Genomic DNA, 21,844 nt, shown 5'->3' on the forward strand with positions numbered 1-21,844 from the left:
TGTGTGTGTGTGTGTGTGTGTGTGTGTGTGTGTGTGTGTGTGTGTGGTAAAGCGGATGATCTCATCATTACGTAACTTAACTAGATTCTTTTGATAATGTCAACGACTTGAGGAAACCGGACAGGCAGCTGAATCCATGCCAAGATTTTTACTTGTGGAATGCTTGTCATTCATCCCCAGACTCATCTGACAAATATCTCCCATGCAGTTGCGCTAAAGAGGCCATTCATCATGATGCTGGCTAGTTAGCTTCCCTTTCACCCCTATAAATATTTTATTTTTATTGCAAGATTGTCCTACTGGAGGCCACTGACATTTCCATATGAATATCAATTGACCCTGTGTTTACTTTCTTCACTGAGACAGAAAATGAAAAGACTCAGTCAAAGCTCACCTTTGGGAAGAGAGGAGATACAGGACAAGATGAAGAGACTGAGACAAAAAGAAAGAGAGAAGGTGAGACAGGAAGAGCAGGTACTGCCCACTGTGCCCAGGATAGGATTACCATTGTGTCCCTGTGCAGCAGTTTAACACAAAAATCCTACCAGATATATACAGTATATCTTTGGTAATTACAGTGGAATCCATAGGCTGAATTTTCAGAAACATCTAGCATAAATGATGTAATGATGATAGAATGTTATTGTAAACATGTATTATTGGATAACACACATTTTGGTTATGTTCATGTAGGCTGTATGAGACAAATGTCTATGATTCAAATCCAAAATGATGCAAACATGAAGATGATATAAAAAAAGGTGTATATAATTTGACTACATGAGTTTTATTTCAATTTGGCAGCTGAGACAAGTGAGGAGTCACGCAGAAAGGGACAGGGAGTGAATGCAGAGGATCACTGTTAGATTTCAACGGTGTATGTAGTGTGAATAACACTTTTTTTAAACATCGTCATCATTCATTTGATCATGTTAGTCTCCTCTGTATTTCCAGATTGTAGTTTGGATCAATCATTGCAACATCTTAGTATTACTGCTTGACAGATCATTTGCTGCCCAATGACATGGTTTTAAAACTATTATCGAACTGTTCAATGGTTTTAAAATGCTCACATCAATATTTTTTCAGGGGGGAAAGGGAGGCATGCTCCCTAGTAAGCTCCGTTTTTTGACCTTGGCATTTCTAAAACCATGCGTACAACCACGTGCAGGACCCAGACGCATCATTCTTATCCCTTACATATTTGTATTAAACAATTGAGGTAGACCATGATGTGCTGATTGAAACAAAGTAAAAATATTTATTATAGGCTTATATGTAATTACGGAAGTAAACATATGCGGTATTTCACGTTCACTTTTGATGTTTTGCCACATTCTACTTCTATTTGCATTCCAATGTAAATCATTGCACTTTTTACACCACTTCATTTATTTCAAAGCTTTAATTTCTCACTTTGCAGATTTTGCACAGCAAACAGATGATCACAGTGTTAAATAAATTATATTGCAGATTCATCTACAGAGGAATCTCTGAGTAATTCAAATGGTAATGATAAAACACTGCACTAAGGGGAAATCCAGCATAATGACTACTTTATTTTTTGAAAGTCAAGTAAATTTGACACATTGTGCTTCTGTTTTTACTGAAATAAATAAGTACAAATTGCCAGGGGCCAGCAGAACAAGCTGTAAACACAATTATCACAAGCTTACGTTGATGTGGACACTGAGCAACACTAGCATTTCCTGCTTTTTTTTGACCGCCCAATAGACTGTCAAATAGTCACTCTTTTTTTAGTTCCGCTTTGGTCTCCACCAGCTTCAGTATTTAGAAAAATAGGCTCTTTAGCCGCTTAATGTTCTACTACGTTCATCAGATAGTTGCAAACTGGTCACGGGTGTCAATGTAGAAAGATTGATTTGTGTTACTTTAAGTAATTTACATCTGAATACGTCAGAAAATATCTTTTCAATTGCTATTCTTGTGATCTATTTTCATGTAACTGTGGTCAGGAGGGCACCTACTTCCAGTACTTTCTGATACCTGGTACTGATTTAAGAGCTCACATGTGAGTTGGAATTTATTTAATCTTCTAGAATTAGAAATTTGACAAATTGAGGTGGCTGTTCATATTTTTAATACAGTTATAACAATTGATGTATGTCATTTAATTAAAAAATGACCTTTGACTGAAACTTTAACAGATATTACATTCAACATGAATACTGTAATGTAATACATAGATACAAATTTGTATTTTTTAAATTACTTTTACGTTATCACTGACAGGAATGCACCTCTGTCCTTCATCTAACACATTACATCACCTGACAGGATGTACATTTAATGAAAGTTTTGCTCTGCAGGGCTCCTGTTGATGATGTTGGGGCATGGGGGGAGTCACTCGACCATCTTCTGGAGTGTAAAAGTAAGCACACTTCTAGATTTTATTCCTCTCACTCTTTTATCAAAAACGCTGCCCTCTCAATTCTCTGTCCTCTCTTTTTTCAACCCCACCAATTCTCCTCTGCTCAGCCCAGCATATCATCTTGAATTGCCGTGGGGCTTTCCTTAAAAAAAAAAAATTCGTCCTTCGAGTTCATCAAATCCATTTGGAGATATATTTAGGGAGAATGACACTGGCAGAAATAAGAGGTCTAATCTGAGCTGTCATGGTATATAGGGTGATTCCTGCTAGCACTTAGTCATTTATAAAGGAGGCACTCAAAGATGGCTTTCACCTGACCATATTCCCGGCCTTTATTTGAAAATGACTAAAGGGGCAGACGGGTTCATTTTCTCTTCTTTCTGCTGTCTTTCCTCTCTTATTACTTTACCGAAATGAATTCAGGTGATCTGTAATATTTCAGCCCGTTGTCTCCTGCGTGAAGATTAACTGTCCTGCAGAAGTTACATTTTCTCTTAAATCCCAGTTCCTCCATTTCCCTTTGAAGGAATGCAGTGACACAAATGACAAATCTGTAAATAGTAGCAAAGAATAAATAGCTGTGCATATGGCAGGTTGCAATTTGATGGCATTCATATATCTTCACATCTCTTGTGATTTTAAAGGGTCGACTCTGTTATGATTGAAAGCTCAAGATATGGGCTGAGGGTGATTTGTAGACGGGAACAAGCCGCCCCTGGACATATTTTGTTTTCTGTCAATTACTGTCAAAGCACCAGCTGTGATTTATGCAAAGCAATTTGTGTGAATAACTCCGGTGCTCCCAGTTAGTTGTTTGCCTGGGCTCCCAGAAGACACGCTAGTATTTACACCTGCATTTAAAATCACAGCTCCGTGAATACATCTGTAACAAAAGGTAATGGGTGCAAGGAGACGATAAGAAATATACGTGTGTGCAATTATGTGGTGCTGAGGCAGTGCACATCGGGATGCAGGCTCTGGTTTCCAAGGTTTTGAAGGTTGTAAGCGCCTCCAGACATCCACCACAATACCCGAGACTTCTTTGAGCTAACAAGGACTATGTTGAGGAAGAGAGAATGAGAGTGAAAGATAACAGAATGGCTTAACCTTTAGCTACGGCTCATTGCTAAAGGTGCTGACTTTCTCCTAAAATACCCAGATTTCATAAAAAGAGCAGGTTAGTTCACATCGATTTTCACCTGATTTTAAATCTCTGTGCGCCCACGTGTTATGTTTCTTCCAGCAAGAATAACCTAATCTTTTTTTTCATTTTTCATTATTCCTTAATTATGATGTAGTGAAATTGTATTGCTACATTTTAACCCATTCATAGTTTTAGGATTTGATCTAAATTGTTGCTCAATTTTGACACCAAAGTTAACTTAAATAAAATATATAACTAACACAGGGCCTGTGCAATCTATTGACCAAGTGGACTATCTCTATTTTATTTGTATTGTCCTAAAATATTGTAAATGTTACAAGCTAAATGAGTGATATTTACTGTAGCCGTTCCCTCATTCACTTACTCACTTTTCCCTATATAGTGTTTATTAAATAGTGAAGAATAATGGGAACAAGATTTCAGACACACATCAACACATCATTGCGTCAGGAGGTGCACCCGTTATTTGTGTTACGGAGGCGGGCGTGCCCAGCATCATGTAAACAAACTGAAACCAAGATACTTCTAATATGTCCCTGAAACAAAGCAAGCAACAAAGTACACAGGAGGGGAGTAACAGGTTGTATATATGTTGCATGTTACATTTCCACGATTCAGAAACAACAGGAAAGGCCTCTCCAGTTTTCCTTTTTAGTTTTCACGGTTGCTTCTGCTTTTTCTTCTCCGGGAAAACACATCCGTGTTGTATTGTTGTATAAGAGTAAAATGTAGGGTATATCGTGTGTACACTCAAATTAGCTGTGCATTATGGGTAATCTATAGTGGACTATCTAGTAAAGGAAAATAACTGTGGAGTATTCGAACACCACTAAACCTTTTCCCCAAGACAATTTTCCTTCGGGACAATAAAGTGTATCTTACCATAGGTATCTAAAACAGACTCAATGCAAAATGAATAATCTTTTCACCAGATCTTCATTATGATCTAAAAGAGCTCTTTTAGATCGCGCATCATTTTTGTTGACGTATTTCACCACAGCAGTTTGTGCAGTTCATAACTTTGAAAATTCTCTGACAGCTGCCTTAGGCTCCCAATGTAGGTCTCTTTCCAGTACCATCTTCTATCTTCCACCTTTCAAATTCATGTTCTAACTTCATGTTAAAGTATTCACTCTTTGTGTCTGTGACTGTAATGGTTTCCTTTAACGTAATACCACAACACAGCTGAACTTATCTGCTGGGCTCAAAGCAGTATTAACGTCTTTGAACTCTTTGGTAACATTTTTGTGAATGAAACTTGCCTAACTCGCATATCGCCCATCGTCTGATAGGACGAGATAATAGCTGGAGCACACAAGATTAAAAAAATGTCATCTATTGGGACCACAAAATGGAATTAATTGCAATAACAGAGCTTAGGTTAAAGGTGAACTATTATGCTTATTCTGTATTTTCTGACATAACTATAATGTTATAATGCCAGTGGTTTCATGTTAAACGTGGCCAAAGCTTCAAATAATGAGGTAAACGTATTTTATAGAAATCAGCGTGAGCTAAAACTTCAGATTTCCCACTGTGATGAATGCTCCGGTTTCAGTTGTTTTTTCTACTCTCGGCTTGGTCCAGCCTTCTGCAGCCTTCTCTGATTGGTCATCTGCCCCAGGTGGCCAGGACTGGATTTAAAGAATGACATTTTGGGGTGTTAACATCGTTGCATGTAGCTACATGCAAACAGCAGAGAAAGATGTAATCTTGGCTCTCGATGTTGTTCATTTCTCCCCAATTTTGGCTCACATACTTACTGTTGAAACATGTTCAGAAGCCTTTCTACGAGTTTTGACTGTAGAAAGTGCTGCAATATTCTATTACTGTGCACTGTGGAAGCCTAAAAAGACAGGCGCTCCAACAGAGCATCTCAAAGAGGTGCAGCAAAAAATAAAGCGTTTTTTGAACATTAAAGATTGTAAACATTTACACACACAAAAGTTTAGTATGAACCTGAAAATGCTATATAATAGATCACCTTCATTATAAGCTATTATCTATGCAGTAGATTTGGTTACACATTGAAGAAAAACCTGCTTGGAAAACCAGTTCCAAGCTCACTCTTTCCCTTTACTTTTTCCATAACCCTGTACATATTTATTGTTGCTAGCTAGACACCCTGTAATTAAGGTTAAAAAGGGATCATTGTGGGTGACTAGCCAGGTCATTAAAACATCAGTTGGATGTTTGAAATGAAATTGTTTTGGTTTAAAAGTGTTTCTGCTCCCTCTGTGCAGCAGGCCAGCTGGTGTTTGAGGACTTCTTGAGGACAGAATACAGTGAGGAGAACCTTTTATTTTGGCTGGCCTGCGAGGACTACAGGAAAATTACCAGCAAGACAAAGATGACGGTTGCTGCCAAAAGGATCTACACAGAGTTTGTCCAAGTTGATGCGCCTAGACAGGTACGGCTTTTGTAAAGTGAGACCTGTATGTAGTCAGACCTGTGGAGCTCTAACTCAGCCCTCAGCCTCAATTGCCAGCTTGTCACTGTCATGCGTCCACAGTTTTCATTCACTGTTACTATCCAACACAAAGACACACAATGACTGTAGGCCACCTTTTCTTTCTTTGTTGCTCAGCCCGGTTCTGTCTTTCTTTTACTATTTGAACCTGCAGTTAACGTTCTGAATGGAATAATAATGTCATAAATCTAAACAAAGAGAACTCATGAGTGAAATAAAAGTCGCTGTTTTCTGAACACAGATAAACATCGACTGTGTGACGAGAGAAGAGATCAGTGAAAACATCTCTGAGCCGGCGCCAAATTGCTTTGATGGGGCGCAGAGACTGATATACGCTCTGATGGAAAACGACTGTTATCCACGATTTCTGAAGTCAGACATGTACCAAGCTCTCCTGGAACAGGCTGAACAGCCGTGAAAGCAACTTGAGGAAGAAAAAAAAGTTTGTCCGACGCCTCTCTGAATGAGTGATTATGCACTTCAGCCGACTCTCCTTAGAATCTTGGTTTTAACAAAAAAAGGCTCGTCTGTCAGGGGAAGCAGAAGTGAAAAGCAATACATAGCTGTCGGTATGAGGACTGACAGGATCTAAAAGCCAAACAGAATCTAAATAATGTATTAAGCAGCTTTTGAAGTCAAATTTTGTTTGGATTGTTTTGTATAGCACGGGAAAGGCCTGTAAGTCAAAAAACAAGGCTCACATTGACTTATGAAAGGTTGACATTTGTTTGGAGAAGCAGGTCTCAAGTGTTCATCATTTGTGTGCACAAATTAGTCATTTGTACCATTAAATAATTGTAATATAGAAATGCTTATTTAGTTCCTGCAGGGTTCAATTTCAAAAGCCCTATGTCATGTCAACAAAAAACGTCAACTGCCCAATGAACCTCAACTCCAATGACATCATCAGTTAAACTATTTAAGTTATGTTTGATCTCACTATGTGTATGACTAACAAACTACATTATGTGTATTGGCATGGCTCCAAAAACCTGTTATTAACCTGTTGCATTTCTGAATAATCAATTTTTCTTTGTGATCTACCCCCCTTGTTGTTTTGTTGGATACACCTCTCATGAAAGTACAGTGAGAGCAACTTTGAAGCACTGCATACTCCCTGCTCTTTAATAAGTTATTTCAATCAGGAGAGACATGTTTGCAGATATACAAATAAGATTTATTGTACAGCTCAAATAAAATGTACAAAGAGAACCATCGGACCCCCCAATGGAATTTAGACACTGGTTGTGGCGACAAAGGAGCCCGAAGACCAGACCAAAGGAGGCTCTGGACCGGTCAGCTGGAGTAGATGACTGGAGGTGGAAGGGGGGGTGGAGGGTTGCACTCTTTGCCTGCAACGACAGCTGAATAGCACAGGGAGAAAGAATTATTTAAAGCAGGTTTGATTGGCCCTTGCCATGGTGTTGCGATTCTGATTGGTTTAGCAGGAAGGTGAACGCCTCCACCAGCTGATTGGAGTTAAGTAGAGCATTGATTAAGAGTGAGGTCTCCCTGAAAAGATTTATGCTGAGAGACATTTCAATCAAGAGAGACAAGTTGCAGATATGTGACAGTTATACACGCATGATAAAATATACATTTATTAGGATAACAGCTGAATTGATTTAGGAGTGCATCAATTAAAAGTTAGTTCTTCCTGAAAGAATTCACACTGAGCTACATTAGTGAGAATAAATATTGTGTTTTGAATAAAAGCTCCACCGTGTTGTTTTTGCTGGACATGTCTTGCAGCTGTTGTGGCTAATTATGATGATTATGGACAAACACGAGAGCAGGGTACGCACATCCAAGAAATTTCTACAGGTGTTGGATTAAAAAGCAAACTCAAGCCAGAAAAACAGACAAAACATCTGCACAGTAAGCACCAAGCTAATATAATTGTTAATTAGTGCAACATTTTGATCTAACAGAGATCTTAAGGCATTGTCAAATCCCCACCACAGAGCAGAGCAAACAATATATTAGATACAAACTCACTCATCACTCAGGTGGCTATGATCCAACATATTCCTATCGCGTCAAAAAGCAATGCTTGGTCAGGTGTCTTTGGCATATGTTCTTGAGGCGAAAAAGTCTCCTCTAGCGTCATATTTAAACATGCTGCATGGGAGACAGGGCGTCACTTTATGACGCTCTGGGTCAGGACGTACATTTAACGGACATGTGGCAGTTAGCAAATGTAGCAAATGTAGTTAAAAACTGCACATTCTCACTCCCGATCGCGTCAAAAACTCAAAAAGTCTCCTCTTGCATAACATTTAGACACGCTTGCTCACAACACGTGGCGTCACTACTTGACGCTCACGGGTCTTGTGTCTAGTACTTTGATATGTAGACGTAATGGTCGGGACCTACGTTTAACTGAGATGCGGATGGTGGGTGGGGTTACAAAATGTACGTTCCAGTGACACGTGGGACAAGAACGAGACACAAACCCCGGTCTGTTGGGTGAATGTCCTGTGTTGTGGTGGACCCATCCACCACATTAAGTGGATTTTAGGTCTTTCATACTACTCGCTACCGTTATCGCTCTTATTACTATGTCATCCTACAGCGCTGAGGTGGAGCTGCTGCTCTGCCCCGGTGCGTTCCGTACAGAAGCTAAAGATACATTTTTGCGTAGGTATCCGACGCTGAGAGCCATTGACCAAACGTCAGTATTTTACGGGTTGTCGGGTGAGAACGGGTTGTCAAAAAGGTTTGTCATCTGCACAGGCATCTGTGGCACAATCCTGTTTGTATACTACAGTTCCACCTTAAGCACCATCATTATCGTTAATTCATGGTAAATGTCTTTTTATGTCTTTTTATAGCCAAAAGTTTTTATTGTTACTATTATTATTACTGCTATTATTGTTATCTTTATGCTGTCTTTTTGTTTTTCTGTTTTGTATTCTTCTTGCTAAAAACTGATGCTGGAAATTTCAATTTCCATGCAGGAGTGATCCCAAAAGAGAAGTCTAAGTCTAATGTTAAGTCTAAGTCTAAGTCTCAGAGGGAAGTGATACACAACAAACTGTCCGAGCTGAATAGTTTCGCCCCACGATCTGTAAGTAGATAAGTGATCTCTTCAAAGGGAGAAAGAAAAAACAATGATGACAGTATAAAAGATGAATATGTAAAGGACTGAGAGTATAACGTAGTAGTATAACGTAAGTAGAATGTTAATTAAAGAAGTTTGGAATCTGGATTGCAATCCGCCTCAGATATTTTGAAATGGTCATCACATTTTTATCTTATTTGCAAATAAACACAAGTTAAGACTCCAGGAGTTTTCACAAAAAGTCTAAAAATAAGATCTTTAAAATTCCCAGCAGGAAGTCCTAGCTTATCAGTAAATTAGGTTTAGTTTCATGGACAAGTATATTATGATGTTTCCTAAGATTGTCATTGTCATAACACTGGAAAGTCTGATATCCATTTTTTTTGGGCTCATAAAGTGCAAACATCCGGTGGGAATGAAGTAAACTGAGGTTATCAAGCAGCATAACGTTGAGATGGAGATCGACCACAAACATCATCCCTACATCATCCCCCACCCATTCCTTCATTAATATTCCCCAGTATACATGGCCTAACCCCGGTGATACTAATAACATTAACAATGGCTCCAGTCTGTGCGTGTGTCCCAGGAAGTCATGACAAGACAAAATGCACAATACCAGGACCCTGACACTGAAGCAGCTAAATAGAATTCAGCCTTCATTGGTTTAATATCTAAACCTGTGTATTCGTCATGTTTTTTTTTTTTCCTGTGGACTACTTTGCCTATCCTGAATGCCCTGTTGTTAACAAAACCTGCCGTTAAAACTATGGTATTAAACTTTGGAGTCCAAATCTTCCTCCCCCTAGTCTTCACATTTTTAACTTTTATCAAACACTGATGTGTTTTATCTTCACCTAATTGAACATATCTGTTGCAACGGAAACAGAGTCATGCTGTGGGGCAGGCTGCGGCTCAGGTGGTTGAGAGGTTGCCTACCAATCAGAAGGTTGGTATTTAATCCCTGGCCCAGCAGACCTAATGTCAAAGTCTCCTTGGGCAAGGCACTGAACCCTGAACTGCTCCCAATGCTGCGCCATCGTAGTGTAAATGTGTGTCAATGTGTGTTTATCTGATGAGCAGATGGCAGCCTCGGCCACCAGTGTATGAATGTGTATGAACGGTAAATAGTTCCTGTACTTTGAGTATATGTTAAGACCAGAAAAGTGCTATATAAATGAAGTCCATTTACATTTACAGTCCGTAATGTGCACATGTCCGACAGTATCATGGAATACTTCATGCTGAAATATTCGGATGAGATTAAGAATGTAAGAACAACTTCAAAGTAAAAACACATGTGATCAGGTGTTCTTTAATGTCATTGGTTTAGCTGCTAAACCCTCTTCTAATCACTGCACTACAACCTCCTATGAAAAGTAAGAACCTGAATGTGTCTTATTCACAAACATTTCTAAGATTAGACTCCGGGAGTTTTCGGGAGTTTTTTATTCTAAAAATAAGATCTTTAAAATTCCTGGCAAGAAGTCCTTTGAGTAAATTAAGTTTAGTTCCATCATGGAACTAAACTTAATGGACAAGTATAGTATGATGTTTCCTAAGATTGTCATTCTCACAAAATTGAAAAGACTGATAACCTTTTTTTTTTGGGCTCCCAAAGTGCAAACATCCGGTGGGAATGAAGTAAACTGAGGTTATCAAGGAGCATCTATGGCCTAACGTTGAGCTCGAGATCAACCACAAACATCATCCCTACATTCTCTAATCTTAGCGATTTACTAACTACTACTGTTGTTCAGCATTTCAACATCGTTCAGTGTTTGTAGAACAGTTCTTTGTGCATGTTATTGTGACTCAGGCAAAGCCAAAGGATCTAGTTTGAGACCCACAGAAAACTCAGAGAATCAGTAGTATGGGTGAAAGCTGAAAGCTTATAGTGTGATATGGGAATTGAGACTTTTCATCATGTTTTCTGTGCCAGTATATTTGGGAAAAAACATTCATATGTTGCTTTTTTCAGGGGATATGGAACGATGTTAACATGTTTCATGCAATAAAAATGAATACTTTGTACAGCCACCTGAACAATACAACAATACAACAGATCTTAGTGTGCAACTTGAACAATTATGTTGTAAATAGCAAATATTCAACAAAAGTGAGGTGGAATAAATTCCTGTTGTTTCTGAGTTTTAGAAATAGAAATGTGGGGTTATTACCCGTTGCTACATATCTTCTGCGTGCATGTCCTCATATTATGCTGTTGATAATGTGAGCAGGTTTGAGGGTGCATGTTTCTGGCATGTGTGCATGAAACCTTTCTTAGACTTTGCACAGAGAGTTTGTATCTGCAGCTGCAGACTGTAGCACTCTGTGCAAGTGATTCTGCAGAAATCTAACAGCCAATCTGATTGGAGGTCCAGCATTATCTGATAGTATTTCTGGCCCTGCTGGAACTCAGCGTGAGCTTAATACTCAGGGATAGGAAGGGTTTGGTGGGGAAGGTCAAAAAGTGGAGAGCAGAAGGAAAGAAAATAAGGAATCTGTAATTAGAAAAAAGATTGCTGGGGCTGGATGGAAAGAAAGAACCGGGGAGATGGAGGGAAGGTAGAACTAAAAGCAAAGGCGTTAAGAGCATTAGGAGTAGGGAGAAAACGGAAAGGACGGATTCAGTAATGAGGAAATGAAGGATTTGTAGAGAGAGAAAGAACAAGATGAGGGGTGAGGGAGGTGAGTGTAGGAGCGGCAGAAAGGAAAGGACATAGAGGAAGAAGTGAAGAAGGAAATTAAGTCAGAATGCAAACATTGAGGAAAAGGTTGGAAAGGACAGAGGGTAAAAGGGAGGCAGGGAGGGATGAGTGAAGACGCGCAGCAGGACGAGGGGATGGGGAAGGATGGATGGACACGGGGGGAGCGAGGGAGGGTTCGGAGGCGGTGAAGCACCAGCAGGTCAACATAATGTGAGCAGCAGAGGCGGAGATAACGCCCCAGGACTTTGGGCTCAGGGAGACGCGAGTGGCAGAGATCGCAGTGGGTGGGAGATAAGACGACCGAGTCTCTGCTGACTGCCACAAACTGTTCTTTCTTCCCTACTGGGGGGGGGAACTTTACACCATCTCAACACAGAAACTCCCAAAGATGAACGCCTCCTGTGGCAGACTTTAAGTTCATTAATACATGGCTTTAAAGGTATAGTAGGAGCGGTAGAAGAGTGTTTTTCCTTCTACTGTCTTTTTATCTAAAGACCAAACAGCATTTCTCTTCCTACATCCTTCCACCTGTGAGAGAAACAAAAAGACCCGCAGCAGTTGGTGTATCTGTCTGTCATAAATATTTGACATTGTTTTCATCATGTAAGTCAAAGCTTAACACGGAAAATGTTTTTAAGATGCACGCAGACTATCAAATAGAATTACAAATTCTTTTACTCGCAGCAGGGTTGGATTGAACCTCTTGGGGTCCTGAAGTACGCTGAATACCTTAGCTCAAACTGAAAAAATAAGTCAATTAAAACAATGTAATGTGCAAACAAAGGCCACAGAGAAGAATACAAGCTAGCAGACTAGGAACAAAAACAATGCAGGATTTTGAAACATTTATGAAATGGCATTGCAAATATTTAATGTGAGAGGAAATACATGCAACTACAACAGTTTGACCTTAAGGAGACACCTGGTGACATTTGTATTTTTTTACAAGAAAACACAAGGCACTTTAAGTTAACTTGTTCATTTGTTTAAAGTCATTTATCATGCTTACCAAACATTTTCTGGTTCCTGCCTCTTAAACGTTAGGACATGGTCCTTGTATCTGTTTTATATAAAGCAAACATTCAGACCATATGCAGGTGTATATGTGGTTTCACACCATTAGCTGTACAGAACAAGTGTTAGACATCACCTTGGACTCTGGGAGATTGTGTTTTTTTCATACTTTTCATTCATTACTTTTAGTCAAGAGACTGATCAAAAGCCTCTTGAAGAGAATTATATGCAGACATAATTACACAACATGTTTTTAAAACGCCTTTAGCCTTTCATGAAGTGAGTTTCATATGAGTACATGCCTGAATGCCTCGGAAACCAATGAGTGGCACTAAATGCTGCTTTAGTAGCCATCATCTCAATGATCGCTCTGACGGAGGTAATGTCTACACCCGCGCTTACTGTTTACCGTTTAAAAATGTAATGAAACATACAGTTGTTAAAGAACATGAAGCACATAAGCATAATATGAAAGGGAGGCCTGATTTTAACAGAGGCTCTGTGTACATAACAGGGCCTCAAGGGCAGATCATAAGCTCCGGGCCCTATTTATGTACATTTAATCAAATGAATACACACTAGAGTAGGAACAAGTTAAAAAAAAAACTTTCTGGTCCTACTCTTTTTTTCTATTTTTGTACTTTTGTACTTGACCCTTAGAGGTCTAAGGGCATTTTCACATATCTTCTTAAATTGACGTTTTTAAGGTATTTGCACATACCCGATCCCCATGTGTTTCATATTAAAATGTTCAGAACCAACTCAGCTTTCCATTTTGCGACGCCCACATTTTTCCTAGAGCAGTGTGTAAAAATAATAAGTTGACGCTAAAGCTTAAAACGTTGATATTTGCTTTGCAAAATTCCTCAAATCTCTTTTGAAAACAAACCTTAATTTTTGATGTGTTGTACAAAATTGATTCGGTGCTTGAAATTAGTTTGCCAAAGTCTTAGGTTATTCATGATTAAAATAGTAAATAAATGTCTGAAATAAAATTCTGTAACGTCGTTTTTTGAGAATGAGTGTTGTCAAACATCGTTTGGACGCGCCGGACCCTCTTTCATCCTCAGAAGGTTAAATTGCCCATGATATGCCCATTTTCAGGGTCATAATTGTATTTTGAGGTTTTACATGAATAGATTTACATGGTTTCGTTTTAAAAAACACCAAATTTTCATGGTATTGCACATTGCTGCAGATCCTCCTTTCACCTTGTGTGTTTGAGTCTCTGTTTTAGCTACAGAGTGAGACATCTCACTTCTATACTATCTTTGTTGGGAGTCGCACCTGCGCAGCAGCGAGGTGAGATCCCATCAGCTAGAGAACTCTTTCTCCAACTTTGGTCGGTACCAGGCAGGATTAGCTGGGAGACTTTCGGAGATTATGGTGAACTAGTGTGTGTTGAAGCGGTGTTTACCATTGGGAACAAGCTAGCATGTCAGCACTAGCATAATAAAGTTAGCCACCTTGTCTCGGCTAGTGACATAGATAGCCGTGGAGATTTTGAACAGCTGACCCAGAGACTGAATTCAGGACACATTCAGAAACCTGTATCTGACTCAAAACAGCATGGGTGTTTGTTTTTTTCAAGTTTGTGAGCATGTGGAAGCACCAGAGACACAAAATAACAAGTAATAAATAATAAGTGTTTTTTCAAAATATGGGCACTTTAAATACAAAATAATTTAGTTATTCCCTTTCATACACATACATGCATGCCCATATTTACATGAATACACATATACACTTGTGGACATACATGAATACACAAATACAAACATACATACCTACAAATAAACATTTTTTTCTTTTCCAGCTCTCCAGTACCAGTGTCCATGTTTCATCTGTCACTTAAATCAAACTGAATAATAACCCATCGAAAATATATAAGCCCAAGAACAATACAGTCAGTACACAATACAATTACTTTGAGTCCTTCTCGTACCCATTCAATACACCAAGTGGAAGAAATGTTGCCTTTGTGGCCTCTGGTATGCCAGAGTCTGGGGATAGTTTTCTTTTTTGACAACTTTTATTTAGCCTCGCCTCACACTTAACTTGCAGTACCCTCACTTGCTCTTTATGTTGCTCTTTAGTGTACCTAATCTTGATAATGCAGTGTGTAGACACGTCCACTAGATGGAGACAAATGTCTGGCCATATCAAATGTACAGCAGTAGCCTCATTTGACTAACAGCATAACTACAGCAGGTTGAACTACAGGGGGAAGTGATGATGAATGAAGCTAGCATAGGGAACCATATTTTACAGGCTTCTCTCTGCATTTGTATTCATATCGTTGGGGTCTTTGAACACAATGTGACATTAACAGATATTGTAATTGCTGTAATTATAGCATATTAAGTCAGCTAATTATATGCTAAATAGTCATTAACAGGTCATTCTAAATTCAAAACACTGCACAAATTGAGTTGACCTCTGGGTACAGGATTTTCCATTGTTGCCGGGGCTTTTCATACATTCATGGATTTGAGATTGGTTGACACAATTTGAGAAATGCTAGCCTTCATTAGTCTACACCACAGAACAAAAAAACAGGAAAATGTGGTCAGTGCCGGTCTGTGCTGTGTGTTCTTGCTGACAAGCAGACCAGGAATTGCAAGTGTGAGGCTTAAAGCAGGGACCTCTGTCTGGGGACAGTGGACGGCATAATGGGAACCTGTCAGTCTGACTTCCCCAGAATCAGTGTCATGTCCCCCTGCTAAAGAAAGCTGTTTCACTTCCACACAGTCTTCTGCTGAAACACTTCCAACTCTCTGCCGGGTCAACAATAGATGGCCAAGTAAACCCCTTCTGGGAAAAGAAAAGAAAAGAAAACATGTTCAAAAGCACAGATTATTACATTGAAGATGCCATTTTGAGGGCAACAGCTTCTACATGAAGCAGATGATAATGTCCTTAATGTTCAATGTGTCCTTTTTTTTAAACATTTCTGCCTTCACGTCACTTTCGTGGCACAGTTCTTACATGGTTTGTCTGGTTTCGCATTGGTTGCTTCTTGTTCTGTGTCATGTTACTGTATGTGTCTAGAATTTTGCCACCACTATAGTTTTAGTAAACTTTAACGCTACAAGATTCTGAAACTTGACTGGAGAAATCTACACAAGAAATCTACAATTTGGTGCTAAACTAGGTTAATAGTAGCAGACTGGGACAGCATGTGATAGCTATTGTTTCTTTTAGTTTTGCTCATCAAATACCATTCTCTGTAGCTGAATTGTCAGCCAGTGTTTCCTTTGTATGATTCATATGACGGCATGGTATTTTCCCACCAGACACCTGTTTTCTGCATTGTATATAACTCACAAAACAGCATTTTTTATGCTGAGTATGAAAGCGATACTACAACAAAATAAAACCAAAAAACAGAATTCCTTTCTGTTCATTTTAGAAATGTGATGCCTTGATGTAGCAAAGAGTACTGGAAGTCCTCCCTTCCTGCCCTTCAGCTGGCCACTCACTTGCACTTGTCACTCATACAAATGAGATTCCTAACTTTGCCGAGCGTGATTTAAAAACCCATTTCAGGGACCAGAGGGATTCAGGCATGACCAGTGTGTTAGAGCGATACAGTGTCAGACCGACACTGACTGATTACTATAGCTAGTATGCCTCATAAAAGCTCAGCGAGATAACAGAATATGCTCTGTGTGCTTTCCCTCCAACTCTCCCTGCATTTGCAGCACTGGAATGTGCGACCCAGAGCATGATGGGATGGCAAGCGCTTAATTATTCCCTGGACCCAATTTGTTTCGGGTTATCGGCATTCATATGGCTTCAATTTCCATAAGTAAACACAGATTCTGGTAACATGGGTTAAGTGTCCTTACACCATCTCTTCAAAGAAAATAGTCCCTACAGTAGATCATGTGGCTTTTCAAAAAAGGCCTCTTCCTAATGATAGGCTTGTGTATGATGAATCAGATAACAGAAAGTCTTGTCTCCATCTACCTGATTCACACACGCACACTAGTCAGTGCCAATTTTAATCTAGTCTGCACTTGGTTTAAAAGGAAAAAAAGTCAGTCACATCTGATAACTAAACTGCCCAGATAAGTACAGAACACATGTACTCAGAAATAAAAGAAATCTCCTGTCACTTTTAAATGCTTTTATATTTCATGCAAACTTAACATACTGCAAATATTTGTATGAACATTAACAGATTTAACAACTAAGACATAAACAGAACAATTTTCACAGATATGTGACTAACAGAAAGGGAATAATGTGTCCCAGAACAAAGGGGGGGGGGTCAAAATCAAAAGTAGCCCTCAGTATCCGAGCTGCATAAAGTACTGCAGTACCTGTCCTCCTCATGGATGCTCCAGAGGGCCAGTTCTCGCGGTCGTTGTTCCTGTACCTGTCCGCAGGTGTGATGTTCAGATGTACGATCCTATGCGGTGTGTTACACGTGGTCTGCCACTGCAGGACGATCAGCTGTGTTCCTGTTCCCTGTAGCGCTGTCTTAGGCGTCTCACAGTGGGGACATGGCAATATTCGCTCTGGCCACATTGCTGCTCATGCCTCCTTGCACCATGCCTAAGGCACGTTCACGCACATTAGCAGGGACCTGGGCGTCTTCCTTTTGGTGTTTTTCAGAAAGGTCTCTTTACTTTCCTAATTTTCCTATTACTGTGACCTTAATAGCCCACTGCTTGCAAGCTGTTATTGTCTTGTCAACCTTTAGACAGGTGCATGTTCATTATTTGTTTATAAAGTTAAAAGCTTTCTAAAGCTATTTTGATTTTTACAAAACTATCTTTAAAATACAGTGTCCTATAAAATGGGCGTTTCTTTTTTTTTGATGAGTTTACATGCAGAATGCAGTGTGCAGTTTGTAGATACATACATGTTAATAATTCTTAATTTGATAACCAAGCGGTAGACTGGTCACAAATCCAAGACAAGTGAAAGTGCCATGCTTTTCTTCTCCTTGCAGTATACTATTGCTGCTGTAAGCATTCATATCTCACAAAGCATACTTCCCGTCAATCAGCCAGACCTAGTCTGATGAAATATGTCATGATTTTCCATTATTTTGTAACGCTAATGTCACAACAAAGCTTCTGAAAACATCCAGAAGTTGGTGTTACATGATAGCCTGGTATTACTGGCAATCAGGGGGAATTATGGTTTTGTGAACACACTGCCAAATAATACAAAACAGATAATGCCAGAAGACTATGGATGAATTGTGGACATGAAATAGGTTGTTGGGCTAGTGTGCTGTCATAGCAAATGGTCACATGACCAATTAATGTTTCCACGATGACTATCCAAAATAAGAAGATACTGGAACCAGCACCTGGAATTTTTTTTTAATTTTTTTTTTAAAGTGGCAGACTGAGCCCATAGAAAATGTGTCATATTCAGATATACTTAAATAAAGTCAAATTAATAATGAATGTGAAGCAGAAGTACATACTGATTAAAAAATGTGAAATAATCAAAGTGCTATCCAGAGGATAATTGGAAGTGGTTTGGTTAATTTCTGTGCATGAACTGGCGCATGTCTAATGAGCAACTCATTTTTTTGTAAGCACAGTGTAGTAGATTGTGCAATCTATTTTTTTTCTTCTCAGATGACTCATTTGGTTTTTTTCTTCTTCATGCATGTCATCAGAGAACAGAGTGAGCCATTCATGCTGTAACATCTTTTATAAAAGTGCATTGGTCCGTCAGTGCGCTTTTTCCATATCATCTGAAATAAACTGGAACCTGGATGCAAAATTCCTAACTTTTAGAATAATAGATCCTTTTTTATGCAAAAGAGTAATGGACAAAGAGATCTGAGTTTTCTGTTTAAGTCATGTGATACAGAAGCAATATTTAATGGGGGCAACATTTGTTTTTTGTTTTTATGATACAATTATTTACTAGCATGATGTTAAAGGCACAGTGTTTAATTTCCAATCTGCCTCTAAATATACACATAATTAAAGTAAACCAGGTGTTTTTATATCATTAGTTATCATTAGTAACCATGTCTAAACAGATACAGCATGTACTACTTTTGTCACATTTCTATATTTTTTTCAGCCATCATTGGACTGGATGCCACCAGATCCATGCAAAAATACATATAGGGGAAACAGTTCAACTGAAATGGCAACAGATGGCTAGTAAATGACAAATTAGATTTTTTTCTAAGTATGTCACTGTGAAGTATAATTATAATGTAGGCATGTTTTCAAATTAATTCATGACCATTCGAATGTTGTTATTCACAGCGTTACTTTAAGTTCACCTGAGTGCCAGATGATAAAATATAAGGGTAGTATTGACACTATTTATAGTTACTAGTTATAATTCTTCTGTTAAGTGATACTCGTTGCACTCTCATTGGTCTGCTATGTCTTCTGTGTCAACCACCATATCGAAGGAAATCAACCCACACTGTGATGAGAGGTAATGACTCAGCCATTCATCTTTGATTCAAGTGGTGTGACAGTTTAGTCAAGGTAGACTGACTGGCCAAAAAGGCTGAGGTGTGAAGCTACAATGTAAGTGACACAGTCAGCATCTTTGCTGTCATTCAAGATTCAAAACCCTGTATTAATCCCAAAATTGGCAAATTCTTGCTGTTGCAGCAGCTGTGGTGACGACGGACTTCCCTCAACCATTGTCCAATCACTATAGCAACACAGGAAGAGGAGAAGAAGAGGAGAGGACAAGAAGAGGAGAGAAATAAAGGAGGAGAGAAGGTGAAGGAAGGAGAAGAGGTGTTATTTGACAGCTAACATGATGTCACGATGGACCACACCAGACTCCATGTAAACAAATAGTCATTTTAGCATCGTAACAAAGCTTTCAGTCAAAGTCAACAGAAACTAAACAAAACTATTAAAAGCTGTTTTTGGTCTTCTCTACACTTTGCCAACCATGAAAAACTCTAGTGTTGGTTGAAATAAACAAATACTTCACCGATTTACATGTGAAAATGTGTTGGCTCTATACACGCTAAAAGTACTGTTTTTTTAAATGGAGTCTGGTTGGTTTAGCGCTAGCTTCTTCATAGCTGTTTCTGGTAAACAGAAAGGTCTTAAATACTAGGTTTTACAAAGTAATATCTCTGAAGGGTTAAGACATGTAACACTTGTATTATTAATATTAAGTGTTTTTGCACACGGATAACATTTCTGCGAAATTTTCTAGTTTTATATATTGTCTAGTGTTGTTATTTTACATATTGTTTAGTGTAATTTTGTATATTGTATAGTGTTGCAACCACAGGTGCAACTACAAAGTGTGATAAATGGCCCACCTCTTGATATCCAGCTTGATTGATTCTTCTGTACTGGGTGGTGGAGGCTGGATATTGCTGCAACTCTCTTTCTTTTCTTTTTTTACTGTTTTTAGTTCGACATCGAGTCTTATTGTCATCTGTTGACTTAAAGCACAGTCTCAGGTTGAGTTTGGTGTGTTGTAATGTTTGCCTGGCATTCCGCACAATGGAGAACTACTACACAGTGAATGGGTTATTGAGAACGGGGCTTTCTGTTTTTGTTTTTTTTAGATAATTTTTTGGGGCATTTTAGGCCTTTAACTTTATAGGACAGATGAAGACATTAAAGGGGAGCGATGGGGAGGGCGTGACAAGCAAAGGGCCACAGGACGGAGCCACCCAGGTGGTTGCCCCATGCATGTATACATATACAATACAATGTAGCTAGTTAGCTTATCACATCTTTTCCTAACCATAACCGTCCCGTTGTTGTCGCCGTCTCCTAAGTGTGGCGGTTTCTGTCCCCGTTGTTCTTTTCCTAACCACAATCGTCTTATGGTTTGTGAAATGGTCATGTTTCCATTTTGTGGTGACCACCACAAAATAAACAAGTAAAGCATGTCCCTGTTGACAAATCAATAGATCAAAATAACGCGACCATTCCACGAACTCCCGTGAGACCGGGTTGAACGTACACACACTTCATCTCAACCTTAACTATGTATGTTATTCAGCGTGACAGACTTCCTCCTGACTGAAAAAGAAATGGGAATTTTTATAAAACACAAAGCCAGTGCATGTGTGACTAGGGGGTGAAAGTGGGTGTGTGTGGTGCTTTTTAGGATTCCCTCACAGATCTCACCGTTGTGTGTAGTGATTTGTTTGTGGTTTAGAGAATGCTTAAGTGAGGTTTTTTTTTTTTACATACTTTCCACACAAGAAGTACAGGAGACGACGCCCTTAATATTGCATGCTTGGGTGAATGATACTTGCATCAGGGACGTGAGAAAATTCAGAAAATGCAAAATCACTTTGGGTACAGGGTGTTAACAGGTTCCTCATGATCCATCTATTGAGCTATTGAAATGGTTTTGCCTTACATAACATTAGGATAATGTATGTATCCCAAATGTTTCAGTGTTGTAATGGAACAAATTGTTAGGAAAATGCTGCATTTTTTTAGTTTTTTAGCCTTTCAAAAAACAAAAACACAATACAAAAATATATAAAGAAGACATTCGTTTAAAATTTGTGCTCACCACCACGAACAAAACAAGAAAACCGTGTCCCTGGACACAGATCAATAGATTAACGTCACCATTTCACAAACTGCTATGACACTTGTCTGGTGTGTATCCGTGTATATTAGAGCATGATCATAAATGCATGACATTAAAGTTAAGTTCTTCGGAGAACTGGCTGGGTCACTTGCGTGGTTTCGGTACATATGAAAAGTTTCCAGCTAACTTCCTGTCTTTTTAAATGTTTTCCCATGCACTCTTCGTATTAGTCAGACCATGTTTCAATTTGATGTTCAAGGTTTTTTTTCTGTAAACTTGGTTTATTTAGCCCCTATTCCTCGACAGTTCTCTACTCTGTCTATAAATCCATTGCTGGCCAAAATACTGCTGCTAACTTTTTGACAAACAAACTTGAAAATATGATGACGACACTCCCTTTTCTGCTCAACACGCCACATCCTTTAAATAAAGAAGACTGGTCATTGCCTATAGTTTTGGTATTGTCACCAAATTACACAAAAAAGACAGAAACCAACAA

The 21,844-nt window shown here is 38.9% G+C and overlaps 1 protein-coding gene across 2 annotated transcripts in view; it reads left to right on the top strand.

The window, feature by feature from the left end:
* Positions 1 to 7,661, top strand: part of LOC116696021 (regulator of G-protein signaling 21) — a 12,631-nt gene extending 4,970 nt beyond the window's left edge. The window contains exons 3-7 of one of the 2 annotated variants that reach the window (XM_032526665.1): positions 367 to 456; positions 1,977 to 2,032; positions 2,331 to 2,392; positions 5,801 to 5,967; positions 6,269 to 7,661. In XM_032526665.1, coding sequence (XP_032382556.1) covers positions 367 to 456; positions 1,977 to 2,032; positions 2,331 to 2,392; positions 5,801 to 5,967; positions 6,269 to 6,445 — 552 coding nt within the window. In that variant the 3' untranslated portion in view covers positions 6,446 to 7,661. The remainder of the gene's footprint in view (positions 1 to 366; positions 457 to 1,976; positions 2,033 to 2,330; positions 2,393 to 5,800; positions 5,968 to 6,268) is intronic. The other variant, XM_032526666.1, reaches the window with a different exon arrangement.
* The last annotated feature ends 14,183 nt before the right edge of the window (positions 7,662 to 21,844 follow it).

This window comes from Etheostoma spectabile, chromosome 9, assembly GCF_008692095.1.
Source record: "Etheostoma spectabile isolate EspeVRDwgs_2016 chromosome 9, UIUC_Espe_1.0, whole genome shotgun sequence".
NCBI classification, from domain to species: Eukaryota; Metazoa; Chordata; class Actinopteri; order Perciformes; family Percidae; genus Etheostoma; species Etheostoma spectabile.